At 39.2% G+C, this 21,266-nt stretch overlaps 1 protein-coding gene across 1 annotated transcript in view; it reads right to left on the reverse strand.

Annotated features, from left to right (window-relative positions):
* The window catches only part of WDR49 (WD repeat domain 49), a 270,818-nt gene that overhangs the window by 198,944 nt on the left and 50,608 nt on the right, over positions 1-21,266 (reverse strand). The window contains exon 5 of the mRNA XM_082251290.1: positions 9,463-9,630. Coding sequence (XP_082107416.1) covers positions 9,463-9,630 — 168 coding nt within the window. The remainder of the gene's footprint in view (positions 1-9,462; positions 9,631-21,266) is intronic.

Below are 21,266 nucleotides of genomic sequence, written 5' to 3' on the forward strand. Positions count from 1 at the left end.
CCATATAATGTTCTCAGTATTTTATATATGTGTGTGCATATATAACTGGGAGATGCTGTCTTTATGCTGTCTTCATTATTGTTTGAATTTCCTCTGTTTTGCTCCCAGAATCTAAAAACATACTGATTATTTAATTTTCTGTATTGCATCCAGTAGGCACATTTGCTTGTGAGCCTCAAAGTTGACTTGACTTGATGATCACATGATTAGAAACCACTCTGATTGGTTTCCAATTATCAGTGGAGACCCCAGTTGCCCAAAGCGGCCGAGACAGGGGGCACGTTTTTTAATTAGAAAAAAATTGGGGAGAGTCACGCGCTGTCAGGGGGAATTTGTACAATTTAAAATGACCTATCCCAGATGCTGCATGTATCGAAACTGAAAACCATTCAGAAAAAGTGCTAATAGTAAGGGGTGGGGGATACTGCGCTTCTGGGGGGTGTTATGGTTAGTGATAAATATTCAATAAACTCAAAGGTGCATATGTGCTAGTGTGCAAAAAATCAAATGAATTATACTCCCTCAACGAGTGAGGGAATTATAGGAATTATATGTCGGGGTGTCCTATAAGTCCAAAAAATGTATTAGTGTAAACACTCCATAAATATATAAATACAATAAAAATTCCTTAAATCTCCGTATAAAAATATTTTTAGGTGAACAGTGAATTAATATGATTTATAATATAAATATAAATAGATAATCAAGATAAATACACACTATAATCTAAAAGGCTAATGAAGAAAGAAGAAAGAAGAAAATGGTGACAGGTAAAGTGCTCAGTGCATAAAATAAATGTGCATAGGATCACTTAGTCCATTATAACAGTGCTGCAGGTGACCCAGCGAATTTATAAGAAAAAATAAATAGTCCAATAATATATCCAGTTATAGGGTATTTCAAACAGGTGTTAACCCTCCACCTAACACCATTTTTTAATTTATCCCCAGCATGGGACATTGTCCTCAGGATCTTTAATAAACAGACTGTGGGCAAGAAGAAGTTAATGTACATAAAAAGTGGGGCCTGCCTTTTTTTTCCATTTGAAAATAACATGTTAGAAGTTAGGTTTTTTCCTTTAAGGTACAATACAGATGCTGCAGGCATTTTTCGCAACATTTGTCTTACTATAACCATGAACTTGGCACAAAGTACTATAACTGGACGATAACATTTCCATGAATTTTAATAGAAAATAAAATGTGGCCAAACTGCTTCTGTGGAAATAGTCTTTGGGACTACAATAATATGTGAACACAGCTTTTTGTAATGTACTGTATAGTATGCTCATGTCTCTAAGGTAAAATAAAAGACCTTTACTTTCCACAGAAAGAAAATAACATTGTTATATAATACAGTTGGGTATTGGAGCGAGTGGCCACACACTGTTCAACAAATTATTTGTTTAGTAGTAGCTCTTCACGGCCAATTTAACTCAACACAGGTATGGTAGAGTTAATATGTGCCAATTTCAGCCTCATCCACAGAATGAATTGTCAAACTGTGGCCCTTAAATTAATCCTTTACTCTAATGTGGAAAAAAAAAACATCTTTAACAGTCTTGCCAAAGTGGATAAAAAAGAATATTGGAAGTACTTCTCCGATGCATGAATGAAACCCAATGTAAGTTGTCATCTGATCTGTAGGCAAGGACCACTTAATTTTATCTCCTAATGTCCTCTTTACCAGTAATCACATGACTAAGTGCCTAGACTTTTTGACATGTAACCAGCACAGGAAGAAGCCTGAGTCGGAACTCCCTGGAGAAAAAGCACATAGTATCCACTGGAACCAGCGCCCTCTCATTCCGTTGTTCACACCAGTGGAACGAGGAGCATTGATCCCTTCTCTGTCTTCCTCCTCTCATAACCTCTCTCAAGTTGATTCTGTTGTCTGATAACTGACTATGCTGCCTGGGTATCTCAAAATAAAGAAGGCACTGTGATTTGGTGAAAGATGCTTGACTTTTCTACCCTAAATTGTGCCTAAAATGTTATAACACCCTGGCAATGCAGTTTTTTTTTTTTTTTTTTTTATAAATTCTTTCTTTTTCAAAGATATATAAAAACAAAAAAGGTCAAATTGACATCAAGTAAATAAAAGTTTCAGTTAATAGGTACATTACATACTTATTCATAAGATTAAACAATACATTTTATACAGGTAAATATAATGGTATTTAGAACAAAATTACTATTTCAAAAACAGTAGACAAAGGTTCAATAAGTTTCTAGATCTGTATTTTAGGCTAGTCCCGCATAATTAGCAGTAACTAAGAGTAGGACATGAAAAGAAATTAAAAGAAAGGGGAGAAAAAAAAAAAGAGGGGAAGGGGAAAAATAAATCCTCCCTCTGTGGCAATTCCTTATCATCAAAGTTGTCTGATAGGAAAAGTGGCAAAGTCAAAATATATCTTTGGCAGGTAAAAAGCCGAGAGTCTGAAAAATAAAGTGGAAATTGGGGTGAGCCAATAATAGGCAGAAGTGGGCTAGGGTGTTGGCAAAGAGAAGGTGTTTTAATGACTTTAATGGTCGACCCAGTTAAAGGATGGGAAGAAATAATTTGTTTACGGGCAGTAGGAAAGTGGTATCCAGGCCAATATTCTAGGTCTAGCTAGGGATTATGATCTTTTTGGGTATACTAGTCTAAGAGTCTCATTAGATGAACAGCAGCATGATATTTGGCTGGATCAGGAAACTCAATACCACCTCTCAATTTGGGAAGAGTTAAGATAGATCTATTTATTCTAGCCTTTTTTCATCCTCGTAAATAATTTTAAAAAATGGGTATGTAGATCTTGAAGATAGTTGTGGAAGGTTAGGTGTATTTAAAATAACTGAATGCCATTTTAAAACTTTGCCAACAGAAATCCCCCTACATTAAGAAATCTACCAAATACCATACAATGGGGTTCAGTAAAGTGTGTACACAACAATAATATAGTATCCCTCACTTCTGACACATTCAACTAGCATGAAGTCCTGTGCTCAGGGTTGTATTGACTGACATTTAAAGCATCAGAATGCGGTGCAACCTAGGTACCTATCTCTGGCTTTACTAGCTCTGAACAATATGGGTAAGGAAAAGAATGATCTTGTCTCATTCCACCAAACATAACCACTCCACAAAATATTTATTTTTTTCGTTTTTCAATTTATCTTTATTTTTAAATTAAAAACAATTTGGTACAAGTGTGTGTAAGATTAATTGACAGCATAATCAAGGTAATTCCATCAAAAAATATTTGATGGTAACAGTTGAGTACAGCGTAACCAAGGTCATTCCACCTAATAGTCGACAATGACAGTAGAGTACAGCATAATCAAGGTCATCTCCTCGAAAATTTGATGGTGACAGTTAAGTACAATGTTACCAAAGTCATTCCACCGAATATTTGATGGTACAGTCTGGGCACTGTTAAAATCTAACATTCTGGAGGCAACTAGATTATATGTCAGGCAAATTAGTAAGAGTCGATTTAAGAAAAAGCAATATGGTTCACTAAATAGGTAAGTAGGATAGTAAAGAAAAAAAATGAAAACTAGGCAAAACCCTTATGTTGAGGGAGACCTGGATGTACTGTAGCAAACCATTTAAACAATTATTTCTGTTCAGTCTTTACAGAAAAATGACAAGCTGTGGAATCATATTGGTTCTAGTAATGATGGTTCATTTTCAGGATTTCTAGAGACACAGGTAGCAGAGATATTGGCTCAGTTAAAAAAGATGTATGGCCATAGCTCATTTGTCCATACTTCTCATGTGGGTCACTGGAGTGCACTTACTTGTGCTCTCCTGTGTCCCAGAATCAGCCGATAGTGTGTAAATCCCACTGTTGGCTGACATCACAGAGCTGCTCCAGGCCTTTTTCCTGGAATCTGCCACTATGTTTATGTATGGATTTTTCAGAGCCTAGTACTTACTTATTTAATAATTCTGGTAAGTTCCCCTGAGCACTTTATTTGTGTTTTATGACTGTTGCTACTCCACTGTCCTAGTGGTCACTCTGTGCTGCCAGATAACTACCCATTCACCTGGCTCTGTACCTGGCTCCTCACTAGACATTGATCCAATTGCCACAGCCTAGCATCTTTTCTTTTCTGGCAATTATCCAGACCCTGGATGTATCCTGACATTAATGTCGGGATCCACCCAGATGACTTACTAGCAACTAGCTCAGCCTCACAGGATGCAGGATGCCGATGACAGGCTTTGCCAGCTGCTCTTGCCCGGTGCTCCAGTGATTGCTGGAGGGGCAAAGCAGAGAGTGGTGACTGACTGTCACCACTTTCTGCTCAGGTGGGTCCCAAGCACTGAGCAATCAGCAGTCATGTGTTCTAGAGTTTAGAGGGGGTGTGGACAGCTTGCAGCATCTGATCAATGCTGCAGCAGGTAGGTCAATTTGTATGTTTATTTTTTTATATTCCCACACTTCTCTTTTAAAGAAGAAGTAAGGCTACCTGTGTAACTTGTACCTATAGGTAAGCCTATGATAAGGCTTATCTATAGGTACTGAAAATAACATGCACCATTTAGGAGCTATTTACTTAGCATGCAGCCAGTGACATCACTGGCACATGCGCTCTGAAGGAACTACCAACCGACCATGCCATTCCTTCAGAGCCCTGGGCCATGAAAGGCGGCTCCTGTGCGCATGTGTGGGAGTGACATCATCGTGGCTACAGGCCGATCAGATGGCTGGAGGACGCGAACCTGGAAGGAAGATGGATTAACAGGTCGGTTATGTCAGTGGTGTGCGGCCGCCGCTGTGGGGGCTTCTTTCTAAGGTAAGTATTTCAAAATGAGCTAGTATGCGATGCATACTAGCTCATTATGCCTTTGTCTTTCAGGTTTTTTTTGTTTATTTTTTTTTTATTTTGGGAGGTTTACAACCTCTTTAAGGCTTAATGAAGCAATGGGCCCTGATGGTATTCATCACAGAGTGTGATAATACAGAACTTCGAGGTATAGTTGTTCAACCATTAACTGATCTTTTTAATCAATCTCTTCTAAAAGGAGAGGTTCCCCAAGTCTGATGGACAGCTAATATTTTTCCTATCCACAAGAAAGTCTGTAAGGTAGAAGCTAGCAATTACAGGCCAGTGAGTTTAACATCTATTGTAGTCAAAAAAAGCCTAAAAAGAAGGATCATTGATCACCTAAAAACACACAATTAGCTGGACCCAATGCAGCATGGCTTTACTGAAGGCAGATCATGTCAGACTAATCTTACTGAATTTTTTGACTATATCACTAATGTTTTTGACCAGGGTGGTGCTGTGGACATGACCTCATCTTGATTTCAGCAAAGCATTTAACACAGTTCCACATAATTATCTAATAAAAAAGTTGTACAAGCTAGGACTTAACCCTTGGGTGGTTCACTGGATAAGCAGTTGGCTAAAGGATAGATACCAGAGTGTGGTTGCAATTGGGATTAATTCGGAACAGAGACCAGTCACTAGCGGTGTACCACAAGCCTCTGTACTAGGTCCTGTTTTATTTAATCAATATATAAGTGATATAACTAAAGGTTTGGTGGGCAAAATATATATTTTTGCTGATGACACAAAGGTATGCAATAGGGTTGAGGATTCACATCCCTGGAGGTGTCTTTAACATGGAACATGATTTATCATTGTTGGAAGATTTATCAAAATAGTGAAACTTTAGTTCAATGTTTCTAAATGTAAAGTAATGCATCTAGAAAAAAAAGAATCCTTTGACAGAGTACAGTATTGGGGGTACAGTGTTGGCCAGCACTACAGAGGAAAAATATGTTGTGGTACTTATTTCAGATGATTGCAAAGTAAGCAAACAGTGTGGCCCTGCAGTGGGAAAAGTGAATATACAATTCTAGGATGCATCACTAGAGGGATCACCAGCAGGAAGAAGGAAGTCCCGATTCCGCTATATAGATCATAGTGAAACCTAATTCAGAATAGTATGTCAAGTTATGCAGACCCTACTTACAAAAAGATATTGATGTGATAGAACAAGTCCAGAAAAGTTCAACAAAATGTATCAAGAAAGCCTTAAATAACTTATGTACATTTTGGAGGAAAGAAGGGAAAGGGGAGGGCAGCATTATGAAGCCAAGGTCAAGAACACCAGGACACGATCTCAAACAAGCAGGAGAGAAAAGTTCAAAATCAAACCTAAAAAGTATTATTTTACAAATAGAATAGACAATGCTTGGAATAGACCTCTGGCAGAGATAGTGAGTCAATCAACCGTAAGTGGATTTAAACATGCTTAGGACAACATAGATCTATGCTCATACAAAAAAAGATAAAAAAAAAAAAAAAAGATATAGAGTAGACTTTATGGACTACTTGGTCTTTTTTTCTGCCATCACTTTTCTATAAACTGTTAATCAATTTAAATCTAGTTTTTAAATAAAAAAGAACATTTTATAAATACAATAATGTTTGGATTCATTATATAACAGATAACAAATGTAATTGCAGGAAAATGTGGGCGATATCAGTATATTTTTGCAGCTCTCTGCTATATTTCTGACTTCTGTCATCCCCCTTTATCTATACCTTTGCTACATATGTGGTCATTAGTCTTATCAACTGCCTGTCTTCATAATGCTTTTACCAAAATCATACCTAAACTGTGCTGTGGTGTATGCATATAGCTGAATAGAAATGTCAAGCACACCTTGTACATGCTAATCATAATAGTTACATCTCAGCTAAAGGCACATTACAGTGTTGCCTGGGGTAGAAAGTATATGATGTGTTAGAAATAAGATGTTGTTGCTATGGCAACAATCTTAGAACTGTGTCATAGCTCATACAATTTGTTCTTCTAACAAATTTCATTAAGTTATTGTAGACTTCATACATCTAGAAGACAGTTCTCATTAAAGTCTGCTCAGAGTATTTTGTGTGAAGAGGAAGGAATCCAGGTGGTGGCACCAATAAAGAAGGATGTTGACGCCATTTTAAAATATTCTGAATTTTCCCTCAATGCAGCCTGTCTTACAGCAAAATACCTGCGTGAGATGATTCAGATGAAAGTTATCAGTCTATGACTCCTGGGCACTGACTTTGAAACTCTTCAGCTTCATAGAGAGTCCATGCCTAGTAAACCAAAAAGTTCCCCTAAGGCTCCATTCACACCTGGGCGTTTTTGAGTGTTTTTCAGCTCCAAAAACGCTCAAAAAAAACGTTCCAAAACGCCCAACAAGTAAAACCCCATTCATTTAAATGGCCCCTGTTCACATCTGAGCGTTTTGCAAAACGCCTGTAGCTGAAAAAAGTACATGAGCTTCTTTTTGGGCTGATTACCAGAGTTTTTGATAGATGTCAATGAAAAACGCCTGAAAAAAACGCCTGAAAAAACGCCTGAAAATCGCGGTAAAATCGATGTAAAAATCAATGTAAAATCACGGTAAAACGCGGTAAAAATGCTGCGCTCAAGTGTGAATGCAGCCTAAAAAGCAACCCCTACTAGGAGCAGATACAAGTCTTATAGTCTTACCTATGCTACCCCAATGCCCTGTTCAGCAGCCAGAAGCATGGGGAAAGGGACACAGATCTTTATCCTTTCCTTTCACATGACAACACTGGTGTTCAGTGATTAGCTGCTTATGCGCTCAGTGTCACATAGAGAAGAGAAGAGAGTCCTCCTCATAGTGTAAGCTCCAAATTGTGAGTAAGAGCTTTCATAGCTCATCTTTGTCCACATTGATTAGAGGGTTAGAAGAAGTTAAGTATGTGCAGCTTTAAGCTAGAAACCTACGTAGCCACCCTGCCCCAAGCAGGGTGTTTTGCTGGGCTGCATCAGCCTGAGATGAATTGATAGGCCAGTTTTGTTAAGGTTGTCCCTAAGATCTGGGTATTGTTTGCTTCTGCTTGCTGCTGGGGAGTGTTGCTGGTAATAGTGTGTGAGGATGCAATCATTTTAGATATGGATATTTAAATCTCCCTGACAACCACCATTAAGGGGGTTTATTGTCAATGGTGCATGCTGTAGAAGGGTATAAATAATCAGGGGAATCCTCAGGATGATTTTGTCTCCCGGGCTCTGCTTGGTGAGGAGGTGTTGCTGCTGAAGTTATTGTCTTCCCAGATCTGATGCATGGGGATGGTGTGTTGAGTTACAGAGAGGCCCAAGCCTGAAGTTTACTGCTGTCCTACTGGAGGGCATATCCAGGGAAAGTGTAAAAAGAAGGTGATGGCCTATAGTACCAGGTATGCAACTTCATCTACTGGAGAATATCCAGAGAATTTGGGGACATGGCAGGATGTCTGGTGGCTAATCCATTGGGTGCTACAACTGCTTACAGCCAGTGCTCCAAGGAATACAGAATAGCCGATCTGGCTTAAAGATCCTCTTTTTGTATGGGTTTTTTTTGTAGTCTGCATGTTTGTTCTCTTGGTATGCTGTTCCCTAACCCTGTCTCCCTGGAGTTTATTGGCCTTTAGAAAACCCTATTAAACTGGCTTATAGTGATTGGTGTCCATCTCTTTACACTACTACTATAAGTCAAGGTCTAATCCTAAGGTGAAATGTCAGCCCACCTTACCCCTGGGGGTCCTTATTACCCTCCAGGGGGTATAGGCAGGTTCCTTTAAAGAGACCTAGGTGTTTTTTTGCTAAAGACTGTTAACCTTTTGCTAGTACATAATTGGTTGTTTGAAATTAACTTATCTTATATTACTAAGGCTGGCCATACACAAAGCAAATTTCTTTCCTGCAACCACGGGTTTCAGGAAATAAATTGTCTCGATTCCATCATCAACACAGACAGTGTTGATACGGGAATCCCTCCTGCAGAGCCCTTGTCTGCTGCCATCAGGGGGGGGGGGGGGGGTGGGAGCAGGGGCAGCCGTCCCCGCCGGTAGAAGTAAGTGATTATTGTTAGCGGCTTGTAGCCGTCACTAGTGATAATCGCAGGCAAAACCTGGCAGGCTGGTTGTACCCAAGTTGATCGATCGATCAACTTGGTACATTCAGCCTGGCCATACACAGTTCAAATCTTGGACATTTCAGCAGAAACTGGTGAAAATTTACTTTGCAAAGTGAACAGTCTCTATTTCGTTTACTGCGAGATAACATTACCACGGGAATAAAGTGCGGTTACATAGAGGTGCCTACACATATCCGCAGCAGGTTCAGAAAGCTTTCAGATATGGCCGAGGCTATAAGGGCTTACAAGTAGCGTTTGCAGTTGCTGATATTGCTATAGCTTGCTGATTATTGGTCTATAACTATGATGGGTTTCTCCATTGGACAATAGTAATGTGCAGAAGGTAGGAAGAGGCTTACAAGCTAAACCTGTCATAGTTTCTTAGGTTTTACTGGCCAATTTTAGGTCAGGCAAAGTATCAGGCAATACTAGCTCTTTAGTAGTAACAAAAAATAAGACAGACACAAACTGTATTATTATCTGACATAGACAAGAAACCTCAGCCACAGCAAGACTTTCACTGCCCCGATACATACCAATTATATTTAATCCGGAATCATAGTCAAAGCCATTAATTCCTTTCGTAATGTTCAGCGATGTTGTCCTCAGATGGGTTTTGCCTTTCTCTTTCCAGGCCAGAATCACTGTGTTATTGTCACTTGTACTACACGACAGAAATGCCTCCAAATGAGAGCTGTAACTAACTGCGGGTGAACACAGAAATATCCTCATTAGTTTTGCGCAAGATGCTATTTGAAGTTACATCTGCAGCTGCGAAAAATGTCAAGCAAATCCGAAAATGATCTTTATTACCATGACAGATTGAAAATGTTACAAGAGTACTACAGTTCTATTAAGGTCAATTAAGAAGCTGTCATATTTTTAATCAAACCTTTTCTACCGAACCAAAACATTTCTTGAAACTATCTGTGAAAATGGGCAGCCACGTTGTGTGACTTCATTACACCATAATGCACAGAACATGCTTTTTCTAAATGTACTGGAAATAGGAATATCAATCAAAGGGTTTTAGGTCAAACTAGACAGGAGATTGCAGGTATGCTTCTTTGTGCAATTAGATTACAATATTTCTGCAATGTTAACAGGGAAGTATTGTCATCTTCTGAGCAGAAAAATGTTGCCTGAAGTATCTGAAGCAAAACCAAAGCATATCTTTAGCAGTAACCTTCCAACTGCTAAATGTGATGTGATATTATTCAGGAGAAAGGAGAAAATACTTTAACATTAACACGGCTGAAAGAATTGCAGCGTTTTCTCAGATTTTCATTTAAATGTGCCGTCCTGTTGGAAAAGTTCAGCCCCGAAGTAGACAGCTGGAGTGACTTTGTCTGCTTATTACATAAGGTATTCATCATCCTCAGTCACTCAGCAGATGATAGGATTTATAATTCATCACATACAATTGTTCTCTATTTTCTACAAAAATGCCAATTACCTTTTTTAGAACTGCTATCAATCACGTTTAAACATTTGTAAGAGTTTGTTTCTTTTTAATTAAAGTAGGACTACAGACAAAACCTTTTTTTCCCTTTTTGATAGAGTAAGGAAGAATTAAACCTATGTCATTTTTTTTTTATACCATTTGTGTTCCATTGGGGAAATTTCCCTTCACTTTCCCTTCCCATTGCAAAAACAGGAAGTGAGAAGAAATCACTTCAAAGTAAGGGAATCTCTACTTGTCACCAGAACTAGTGTCCTATTGGAGGATTTCTCATATTTTCCTGATCTGGTGACAGCCCAACATTTGGGATTTTCTTTCACTTCTACTCTCGATGATAACGTTAAACGGGACAAATAGAGAGGACAAATCTCCTAACAGGGGATGAGACAGCAATAAAAAGGTTTATCATTAAAAAGTCTTGCTTTTAGTAATATTTTAATTAAATACAAGTACAAAGTGTCAATTTATTCTTAGTGACTGATATCTAGGGTAAACAAACATGTTATGCAGGCAGCTACCTTTAAATTATCCTATCATAAGCTTAGGATACTCAATCTCTTCTCGAATGTTGTAATCTATGGTTCTTAAGATGATAAAATTCTATGTACTACATGTCAGCGGATCTGTGATACTGAGCCCTTATAGATCCCCAGCTCAGGATTCCCCAGGGCATAGAGTCTAAGCCCCAGCCTGCTTCTTCACCAGGGCCCCTTATGGTGGGAATGGACTTGCAGCAGGCTGGAACCAGGTTGCGGCCCCCAGGTAGGCCCAGCTGGAGACTGCTGGCGTGTGCAGAGTAAGCAGCAGACTTTAAGGATATCCAAGAGACAACCCGAGGTCAAGACAGGCAGCAAACAAACATAGACAGAGAAACGAAGCTGAGGTCAGTACAGAGGAAATCAGATATAATAGCCTAGGGGTATAAAGATGGAAGCTCAGAGAACAGTGAAGTTGCTCAGGCAAGGAGGACTGCACTGAGCACGCATATATATATATATATATATATATATATATATATATATATAGGGAAGCAAACAGGGAGGTGACCCAGGAAGTAATAGAAAGGAAAAGGATATAAACCCACAGTGGAGCAGGTGACACCCAAGGATGAACAGAGAAGCCTAACACCACATGTGAAAAGAAGCAAGGTTGAAGCACTGCAGAAAGGAGGTAAGAGTATACAAACTAAACTACAGGCTAACACGACACTACAATTTATTTATGATTATTTTCTGTAAATCTACAGATTTGTTATTCTCTCCATTCTCCTGAAGAAGTGGGTCATATCCTGTGAAAGGCATTAAGGACATAGGATCCCTATGACAATTTTGATGCACATATGGGCAATATATTGCCTTATTAGATCTTATGTTGTAAAAATTGAGATATTATAAAATGAGATGTTATAAAAGTTTATGCTGTTTAGAATGTTGTTAATAAATTGTACATTGTAATTATTTTTAATAACAAGTGTCTATTCCTTGGACATCTAAAAGTCCATTTTAGTTGGAACGTTCGATAGCTCTTACGTGATCAGGATGTGGTGCCCCAATGTCATGAAAGATTTCCCATTTCTCCCAAAATACAAAATAGTTTTAAGTCCAAAGTGTCACTCAGGCAGCTACTTTTAATTTATCCTATTACAAGCTTAGGGAACTCGAACTCTATACATAATGAAAAACATATCATCTGAAGTTACCTTTAGTGAAAACTGTTGTCCTGATTTACTAAAGCTTCAATGGGCTGCCGTATGTATAACAAATACAGAAAAGTAGCTCATGTACCTTTTTGAGCTTCAAGCTTCGAATGTTTTTTTTAACTGCATGTTTTCTGCTTGCTATGTTTGGAGTGCCATTAACAATGAATGGCACCGCAACCACAGCACAGAGTTTTTTGCATTTTTTGTGCATTCATGAAGTATGAATACAGCCTTAAAGTGAATATCTATTGGCTTCTGTCCCAACAGGGGTTTTAATTTGTGCCCACTCTGTTCAAAACTAGTTTTTGGCTTCAAACAGTATTGTTTTTACAGTTTACAGTACATCATAGCAGTTTACAAGAAAGGCAAAACCTAACATATTTCTTTTAAAGTATATCTTTAGATAAAACTTTTTTCTGTTAACGTTTTTGATAGAGTAGAATATAGTTAGAAGACCGTTTTTTTTTTGGAAGGGAGGGGGGGGGGGGTTGTCCTCCTGTTGCAGAAATTGAATCTTGCTTCCTGATTCAAAAAGAACACAGGAATTGAGTAGAAATATCTCCAAAGTGGTAGGTAACCCTCTCCTTGACAGTTGTCAGTGAAACAAGTATCTTCATTGGAAGGATTCCCCTCATATCATTTTTGATTTCCTATTACTTTTATTTTTAGAGACAATGGTCATCAGAACAAACAGGGTGAATCTGCCTAGCAGAAACACAGACAACAAATATAATTATGAATAGCAGTTAATTTATGCATATTCGTGATAAAAATGCCTGCATTTCACTGTTTAGTGATACAATACATTTGAACTGAGAGCGTATTTTTGTGTTGGTGTGCGCGATAATATAGTTATATACTGTATTTAGAGTATACTTTGAACCACAGAAAAATATAAAACACGTAATCTGCTCTTCACTCTGGCCAGGGAAAGAACTAATACTGGTTCAAATTTCTGTATTTTATTTTATTTTGTTTTTTATTTTACCTATAATGGTGTAAATTGTATTTTATTCGTATTGGCATAAATTGTATTTTATTTACAATGGTGTAATTTGAATTTTATTTCTAATTGCATAAATTGTATTTTATTTATAATGGTGTCAATTGTATTTTATTTAAAATGGTGTAAATTGTATTTTATTTTGCTACATAGTTACATAATTATTGAGGTTAAAAAAAGACACCAGTCCATCTAGTTCAACCTATGATGTTTGTGTGTTTGCTGTTAACCCGTACATTGTATACCCCTGTATGTTGTGGTCTTTAAGGTGCCCATCTAATAGTTTTTTGAAACTATCGATGCTCCCTGCTGATACCTCTGCTTGTGAAAGAGAATTCCACATCCTTGCCGCTCTGACAGTAAAGAACCCTTTACGCAGTTTAAGGTTAAACAGCTTTCCTTCTAGTTTTAGTGAGTGTCCCCGTGTCCTAATGAATTCCCTTTCTCTGAAAAGTTTATTCCCTATGCTAGGGTCACCAGTACGGTATTTGTACATTGATATCATATCCCCTCTTAAGCGTCTCTTCTCTAGAGAGAATAAGTTCAATACTTGTAGTCTTTCCTCATATTGAAGTGCTCCATTCCCCTAATTATCTTTGTTGCCCTTCTCTGGACTGTCTCTAGTTCCAGCATATCCTTCCCGAGAAACGGTGCCTAGAACTGGATGGCATACTCAAGGTGCGGCCGGACCAGAGTCTTGTAGAGTGGGAGAATTATCGTTTTATCTCTGGAGTGAATCCCCTTTTTTAAACATTCCAGTATTCTGTTGGCTTTGCTTGCAGCAGCTTGGCATTGCATGCTATTGTTGAGCTTGTTGTCTACTAAGACCCCTTGGTCCTTTTCCATCTTAGATTCCCCCAGAAGTTCTCCTCCTAGCGAGTAACTAGCGTTCGTATTTCTGGCACCAGAGATGTATAGTAACGAAGTAGAACTACTTAAGTACTGTACTTAAGTACCGAAATGCGGTATCTGTACTTTCCTAGAGTAGAATTTTTTTCTCCTACTTCTACTTTTACTTCACTACATTTTTTTGATGATTTCGATACTTATACTCAAGTATTTTTTTTTTTGTGCTGCATAGTTACTCGTTACTTTTAAAAAAATTACCACTGCCAGAACAGTAGATGGCAGGTTGCATAAAGCTCAAAAAAATGTGTATAATGTCATTTGTAAATCAGCGCATATGAAAATAAAGGCTGTGTATAATAAAAGCTGCTATACCAAATCTTTCCAAGAAAGAAAATATGAAACAAACAAATAAATTGTGCTACAGCGCTTAAAGTGCATCAAGAAACTTCTAACAAACACAACTTGGCTGTGCGAATAAAGTGCCTGTGCAATCGATATAATATCATTGTTGCCCCCAGTGCCCTGCCCACACTCCACACAGTATCAAAAATAAAGTGACATGAATGTGCTAAAGCCTAAATGCAATGAAAATAATTATTCCCACAATGTAACAGTAAATTCAATTCATATAAAATATGACAATAAATCACAATAAAATAAGTGATGAAATAAGTTAGGTCAGGTTGAAGTGTGTAAACCTATCTATAACGAAAAGTCCATAAATGAATTTCAGTGAGCAAATCTAAAGTGTGACTTCACTTGTCAGATGCTTCCACCTCCTTCAGTGCTCGAGTGACCGACCAACACACTTAATGGTGGTGGCACTGGTGGATAGTGTCTGGGTGGCACTGTGGCACTGACTGCACTGGTTCTAAAAGCCATATATATTTAATTATTTCAATTCTCAATCTCATTGGTCCTCTCCTCATAAGATATTAACTTAAGATTAGGTGATGAACTTCTTGGCGGCCCTGGCAGGATGACGGGGACACCCGCCACTTCTGGAGCCGAGCCGCTGTGATTCCCCAACATGTGACAAAGTGACAGCCAGGAGATCTAGTGGCTAGTAGTGCTCAACAATACCGCTTTTATATATAAAAATGAAATAAAATATACTGACTCACAATTTAGTAGTAGGTAGCGTGTAGTAGTAGGCAGCACAACTCAATTCAATCAATCCCACAGCCTCGCTCGCGCCGCGGCCCGCGGAATCACTGTCATGATCATCAAGTTAAGACCGCACAGGAGGAGCCATGCTGCCGTCTTCCCGCTCGAGGTCTCTGCCTCTAGACATGTTGTGTGTCACTCAGACTCCACCCCTTAGGGCCCTTACTGAGAGGAGTTGTGACGCTGGCGGCCGGACGCGGGAGCAGAACTCGGAGCATTTTCTTCGTTATCTCATCTTCTTCTCTATGAGGTGAGTGAGGTGGACCGTGGAGAGGGCCTAATCCTTGCCATGGCAAATGTGCCATTTGAGAATCAAATAATCAATATAAAATATTAATATATTATATACACACGGGTCATGGGTGGCTTTTTTGAACCAAGAAGAGTGAGACTGACGGCTATGATGATTATCCGACCATCCATGGTCCATGGACCATAAGTGTTGTGTTGGTGGTGCCTGTGCTTCCAGCGGCCTGCCTCTGCCTGTGCGGCTGTGCCTGCACTGCAGTGGCCACTGGCAGTGGCACTTGACTTGAGCAAAGCAAATGAGCACTACTAGTGTGAAGGACAGGTGGTGGAAGCATGTTCTGACAAGTTCTTATAATGAAAATAATATAGACAGCTTTTTGAACCAGTGCAGTGCCAGTGCTACTAAGGTGAGAGGCAGAGAGAGAGGCTATCCAGTCCAACACTTTACTTGAGCAGATCACAGAAGAAAGGTGGAAGCATCTGACAGCAAGTGACAAGCACTTCTTAGATTGCACACTGGAATTCAGTTATGGACTTTTCGTTATAAAGTTTAGTTTACACACTTAAACTTGCACCTAAATTATTCACAATCACAACTTATTTTATTGTGGTATTGTCATATATATTTTACATGAATTAAATTTACATTGTGGGAATAATTTGCACTGCATTTAGCACAGACATGTCACTTTATTTTTGATACTGTGGGCGATGATTTTGAATACAAGAAGAATATATATATATATATATATATATATAATTGCAGGCACTTTATTAGCATTTTTAGCACAGCCACTTTGTTAGTAGTTTTTGATGCATTTTTCACTTTAAGCGTTGTAGGTTTGATGAAGCTGGCCTGGCACATCATCATTTGAGCAAATCAAATCAAACCGCGATTAAGAAGACTGCGCATGCTCCTGTTCTGCCTTTTGATCAGCTGAAAAGATGGACGAACCAAAAACACCACCTTCCACCCCTGGCCCTTCAACTTCAAGTGATCTGCCTGGCTGTGAGAGTGAGGAAGCTCAGGAAGGAGACCACCCCTGGCTTTAAAAGGGGAAGGGAGGGACATACTTTATCTGTTTTTTGTTTACAAAAAGTTACAGCCTAAGGAATTGTGATTGTCCTTTAGGTTAATCATTTGAATAAATCATTTGAAATAATAAAAAACAATATGATGTTCAAACTTTTGACTTCTTTCTTTAATAACTACATAACACAGTACTTGTACTTCTACTTTCAGTACTTGAGTAGAAATTTTTTTTCAAAACTACTGGTACTTTTTACTTTTAGTACTTAAGTAGCAAATTTTTTGAAAAAACTACTTGCAATACTTAAGTAAAAAAAATGTTGAATACTTTAGTACTTCTACTTAAGTAACTTTTTGATCGAGCACTTCCACTTCTACTTAAGTCACTTTTTGATCGAGCACTTGTACTTTTACTCAAGTAGAAATTTTGAGTACTTTATACAAGTCTGTCTGGCACCCAAGTGCATTACCTTACATTTTTCAACATTAAACCTCATTTGCCATGTAGTTCAGGTCTTCTTGTTAGGTTTCCACATCATGTGTAGAAGTTATTACCCTGCTTAGCTTAGTATTGTCCACAAATACTGAGATTTTGCTGGTTATCCCAACCTCTAGATTGTTTATAAATAAATTAAACATCATTGGTCCCAGGACAGATCCTTACATAGTTACATAGTTAGCCAGGTTGAAAAAAGTCACAAGTTCATCGGGTTCAACCAAAAAAAACAAAAAACAGTATTGAAAACTCAACCATACAAGCCCATATACACAATTCTATACCTGTTGTTGATCCAGAGGAAGGCGAAAATAAACCCCAGCATAGCATGATCCAATTTGCTAAAGCAGGGGAAAAAATTCCTTCCTGATCCCCAAAAGAGGCAATCGGATATTCCCTGGATCAACTACCTAAAAAAAATTTTAATGCCCATTTATATTATCTACACCTAGGAAAGAATCTAGACCTTTTTTTAAAGCAATCTAGTGAGCTAGCCAGAACCACCTCTGGAGGGAGTCTATTCCACATTTTCACAGCTCTTACGGTGAAGAAACCTTTCCGTATTTGGAGACTAAATCTTTTTTCCTCTAGACGTAAAGAGTGCCCCCTTGTCCTCTGTGTTGACCTTAAAGTGAACAACTCAACACCAAGTTCACTAAATGGTCCCCTTATGTATTTATACATGTTGATCATATCCCCCCCTAATCTCCTCTTCTCAAGAGAGAATAAATTCAGTTCCTCTAATCTTTTCTCATAGCTGAGGTCCTCCATGCCTCTTATCAGTTTGGTTGCCGTTCTCTGCACTTTCTCCAGTCCCCCGATATCCTTTTTAAGAACTGGTGCCCAAAACTGAACTGCACATTCCAGATGAGGTCTTACTAATTGGGGGACCCTAGGCACTACCCCATTATCCCACGATTCACTTTGCTGCCAGAGTTGGGCTACTTCCACGTACCCTATTACCACAGCTCCCGGAAAAGACATCCCCCAGGCACCATTAATGTTCAAACTTTTTACGGCTTACTTTGGATACCTTGATAGTTCTGTAAGTATGAGGAGGCTTATCTATCTGCTTTACGTTTCCTTTCTAGCTTGTTTCTTCCCCCCCCCCCTCTCCTTTTTGTCTTTTCCTGTACCACTGGCATATCTATTCAACGAGCTCTCATTCTATTATAGATTATACATCTACACAATTCGCATCTGCTCCTGATGAGTGAACATATTCACGAAACGCGTAGAGATACTTTAGATGCTACACGATACCATCATACAGTCTATTTATATGAATTAGTTACCAATATTTACTATTCATTATTTATTAATTTTTTATCATGTATTCCCTCGTTGTGTTACTGGAGAGCTATTTAGGTCAATTTTATATGTGCAATCCTGTTATTCTGTGTCAATCATGTTTTAGTATGTATTTTGTGGTATCAGTGGATGTGATCATGTTTACCAATATGTTTACCAATATTACTGTACTACTTACCATATATTCTTTATGTGAATAAAATGTTGTTAATCTATATATATTACGTTTCATCATGCTATGATCTTATACACATTTTTACCAGCATATACATATCTAGATACATTTTTAATAATTTCCCCAGATTGCACCTGCGGTTTCATTTAAAGTCCCAAACTCCCTTATATTTATTCGATTGATTTAGGGATGGAGGTATTGACCCTACCATGTCATATCCTCAATTTAAGTCCCAATTTTTTGTCCCCCTGTTTGTCTCAATAATTGGGGGACCCCACTTTCCACACCAGACTAATCCGAGTACTCGCCATTTATCACTACCCTCTGGACTCGCCCCTGAAGCCAGTTTTCAATCCAGGCACTCACCCTATGGTCCATGCCTACGTACCTTGGTTTGTACAGTAAGCGTTTGTGGGGAGCTGTATCAAATGCCTTTGTAAGGTCCAGATACACCACAACTACAGGTTTTCCTTTATCTATATGGCAGCTCACTTCTTCATAGAAGGTTAATAGATTGGTCTGGCAAGAATGATTCTTCATGAATCCATGCTGATTACTACCATTTATACCATTTTTATTACTAAAATCTTGCATATAGTCCCTTATCATCCCCTTCAATAGCTTGCAGACTATTGATGTTAGGCTAACCAGCCTGTAGTTCCCAGGAATATATCTCGGCCCTTTTTTAGATATTGGTGCCATGTTGGCTTTTCTACAATAAGCTGGTAGCATTCCCATCAGTAGACTGTCCATAAAAATTAGGAACAATGGTCTGGCTATCACCTGGCTGAGTTCTTTAAGGACCCTCGGGTGTAAGCTAAGTTATGTTTTCTGTTAATCATGAGGGTGCTACCTGTGATGTGTTAATACCATTACAGTCTAGGTTACTGTATCCCCGTTTCCTTTGTGAAAACTGAGGAGAATAATTTATTCGGAACCTCTGCCTTCTCTATGTCCTTTAAAGCCAGATTCCCTTCATCATCCTTTCTGGGGCCAATATGTTCTGGCCTCACTTTCTTACTATTTATATACTTAAAGAATTTCTTGTTTTTTTTTTTTTTTTTTTACTCTCTTCCGCTATATGTTTATCATGTTCTATCTTAGCCGCCTTGATTTCGCTCTTTCATTTCTTATTGCATTCTTTGTAGTGCTGGAAAGCTGCCAATGATCCCTCAGCTTTGTATTTCTTGAAGGCTTTTTCTTTTGTTTTTATATGCATTTTTACGTTGGAGTTTAGCCGCTCAGGGTTTATTTTAGCTCTTTTAAACGTATTCCCTGTCGGAATGTCCTCAACATGAGGGGTGGTGCTCTGGAGGAGGCGGGCTCTTTATGGGGACATGGGCCTCTTCCCAACAACCCTGAGCTGTGGTTTTGGGGTATGCGGGTGGGGGGCTTATCGGAATCTGGAAGCCTCCTTTAATAAAGAGACCCTCAGATCCCAGCCCCCCCTATGTGAATGGGTATTGGGTACAGTTCTCATATAGGGAATGGGCAGGGCCACGCCAGTGACGTGAAAGGGTGGCCCTGCCCCTCCTGACGTCACGGACCGATGCATGCTGGGTCAGTGACGTCGCAAGGGGTGGAGCTGCTGGGTGACGTCACTGGTGTGGCCCCGCCCCATTCCCTATATACAGTAAGAACTGTCAAATAAGGAATAGGCAGTCCGCGAAAAGCGTTTACCAAGAGCGGAGTTTTTTTATGAGTCGGTGGGTGCGTCGGGCAGCGTGATTGACGATGGATTTACATTGGGGGACACTATTTAATTTTTTTTAATAAAGGACTTGTCAAAAACTGTCTTGTGTGTTTATTTTTTTGCACACTTTTTTAGTGAATGGGTAGGGGGTATGATGTACCCAATACAAATTCACATGGGGGGCTAGATTCTGATAAGCCCCCCACCCACAGACCCCCACAACCACAGCCCAGATTTGTCGGTAAGAGGCCCTTGTACCCATCAACATGGGGACAAGGTGCTTTGGGGGCAGCCCAAAGCACCCTCCCCATGTTGAGGGCAAGCAGCCTGGTATGGTTCAGGAGGGGGGGCACTCGCTCACCCCGACTTTCCTGCCCTGCCAGGCTGCATGCTCATATAAGTGTCTGGTATGGATTTTGGAGAGGACCCCACTGCTTTTTTTTTGTTTTAATTTTTGGCGTGGAGTTCTCCTTCAAATCTATACCTGGTATAGATTTGGGGGGGGGGGGTCCACGCCATTTTTTTCTTAATTCTCTCATGGGGTTCCCCTTAAAAGTTATACAAGACCCAATGGGGCCCCCAAGCTGTTCTAACCCCAATTTTATTTTTAATTTACAATTTACATTTTCTTTTTACAATTATTTTTTTTTAAATCAGCTCTCAGCAGGGAAGCCTTAACAACCTACTGACTGTGCGCTCAGTGGGCGAACATCCCATTAAGTGCTGAGAAAGTTCAGGTGTTAGGCGAGTACCTGAATGGGCGATGTTTAGGCCAAACTTATGCTTGGCCCAAACCATTCACCCATCCCTAGTGGTGCCTGAACACTGTAACCCCTCACAGTTAATCTTGCTGGGTCCAGGAATGGATCCTGCTGTTTAAAATTAGAAAAAAACAAATAAAATTACATGCACCTGTCATACAGGTGCAGAAAAATTGGGCCTTGGGTGTTGGTGGTACCTGAACACTGTAACCCCTCAAAGTTACTCTTGCTGGGCGCAGGAATAGACCCTACTGTTAAAAAAAATGTAAAAAAAAATTGAAATTACATGCACCTGTCAAACAGGTGTGGAAAAATTGGGCCTTGGGTTTGGTGGTGCCTGAACACTGTAAACCCTCACAGTTACTCTTGCTGGGTGCAGGAATGGGCCCTGCTGTATAAAATTAGAAAATAAAAATTGAAATGACATGCACCTGTCAAAAAGGGG

Source organism: Pelophylax lessonae, assembly GCF_965119305.1.
Source record: "Pelophylax lessonae genome assembly, chromosome: 3".
Lineage (NCBI taxonomy): Eukaryota > Metazoa > Chordata > Amphibia > Anura > Ranidae > Pelophylax > Pelophylax lessonae.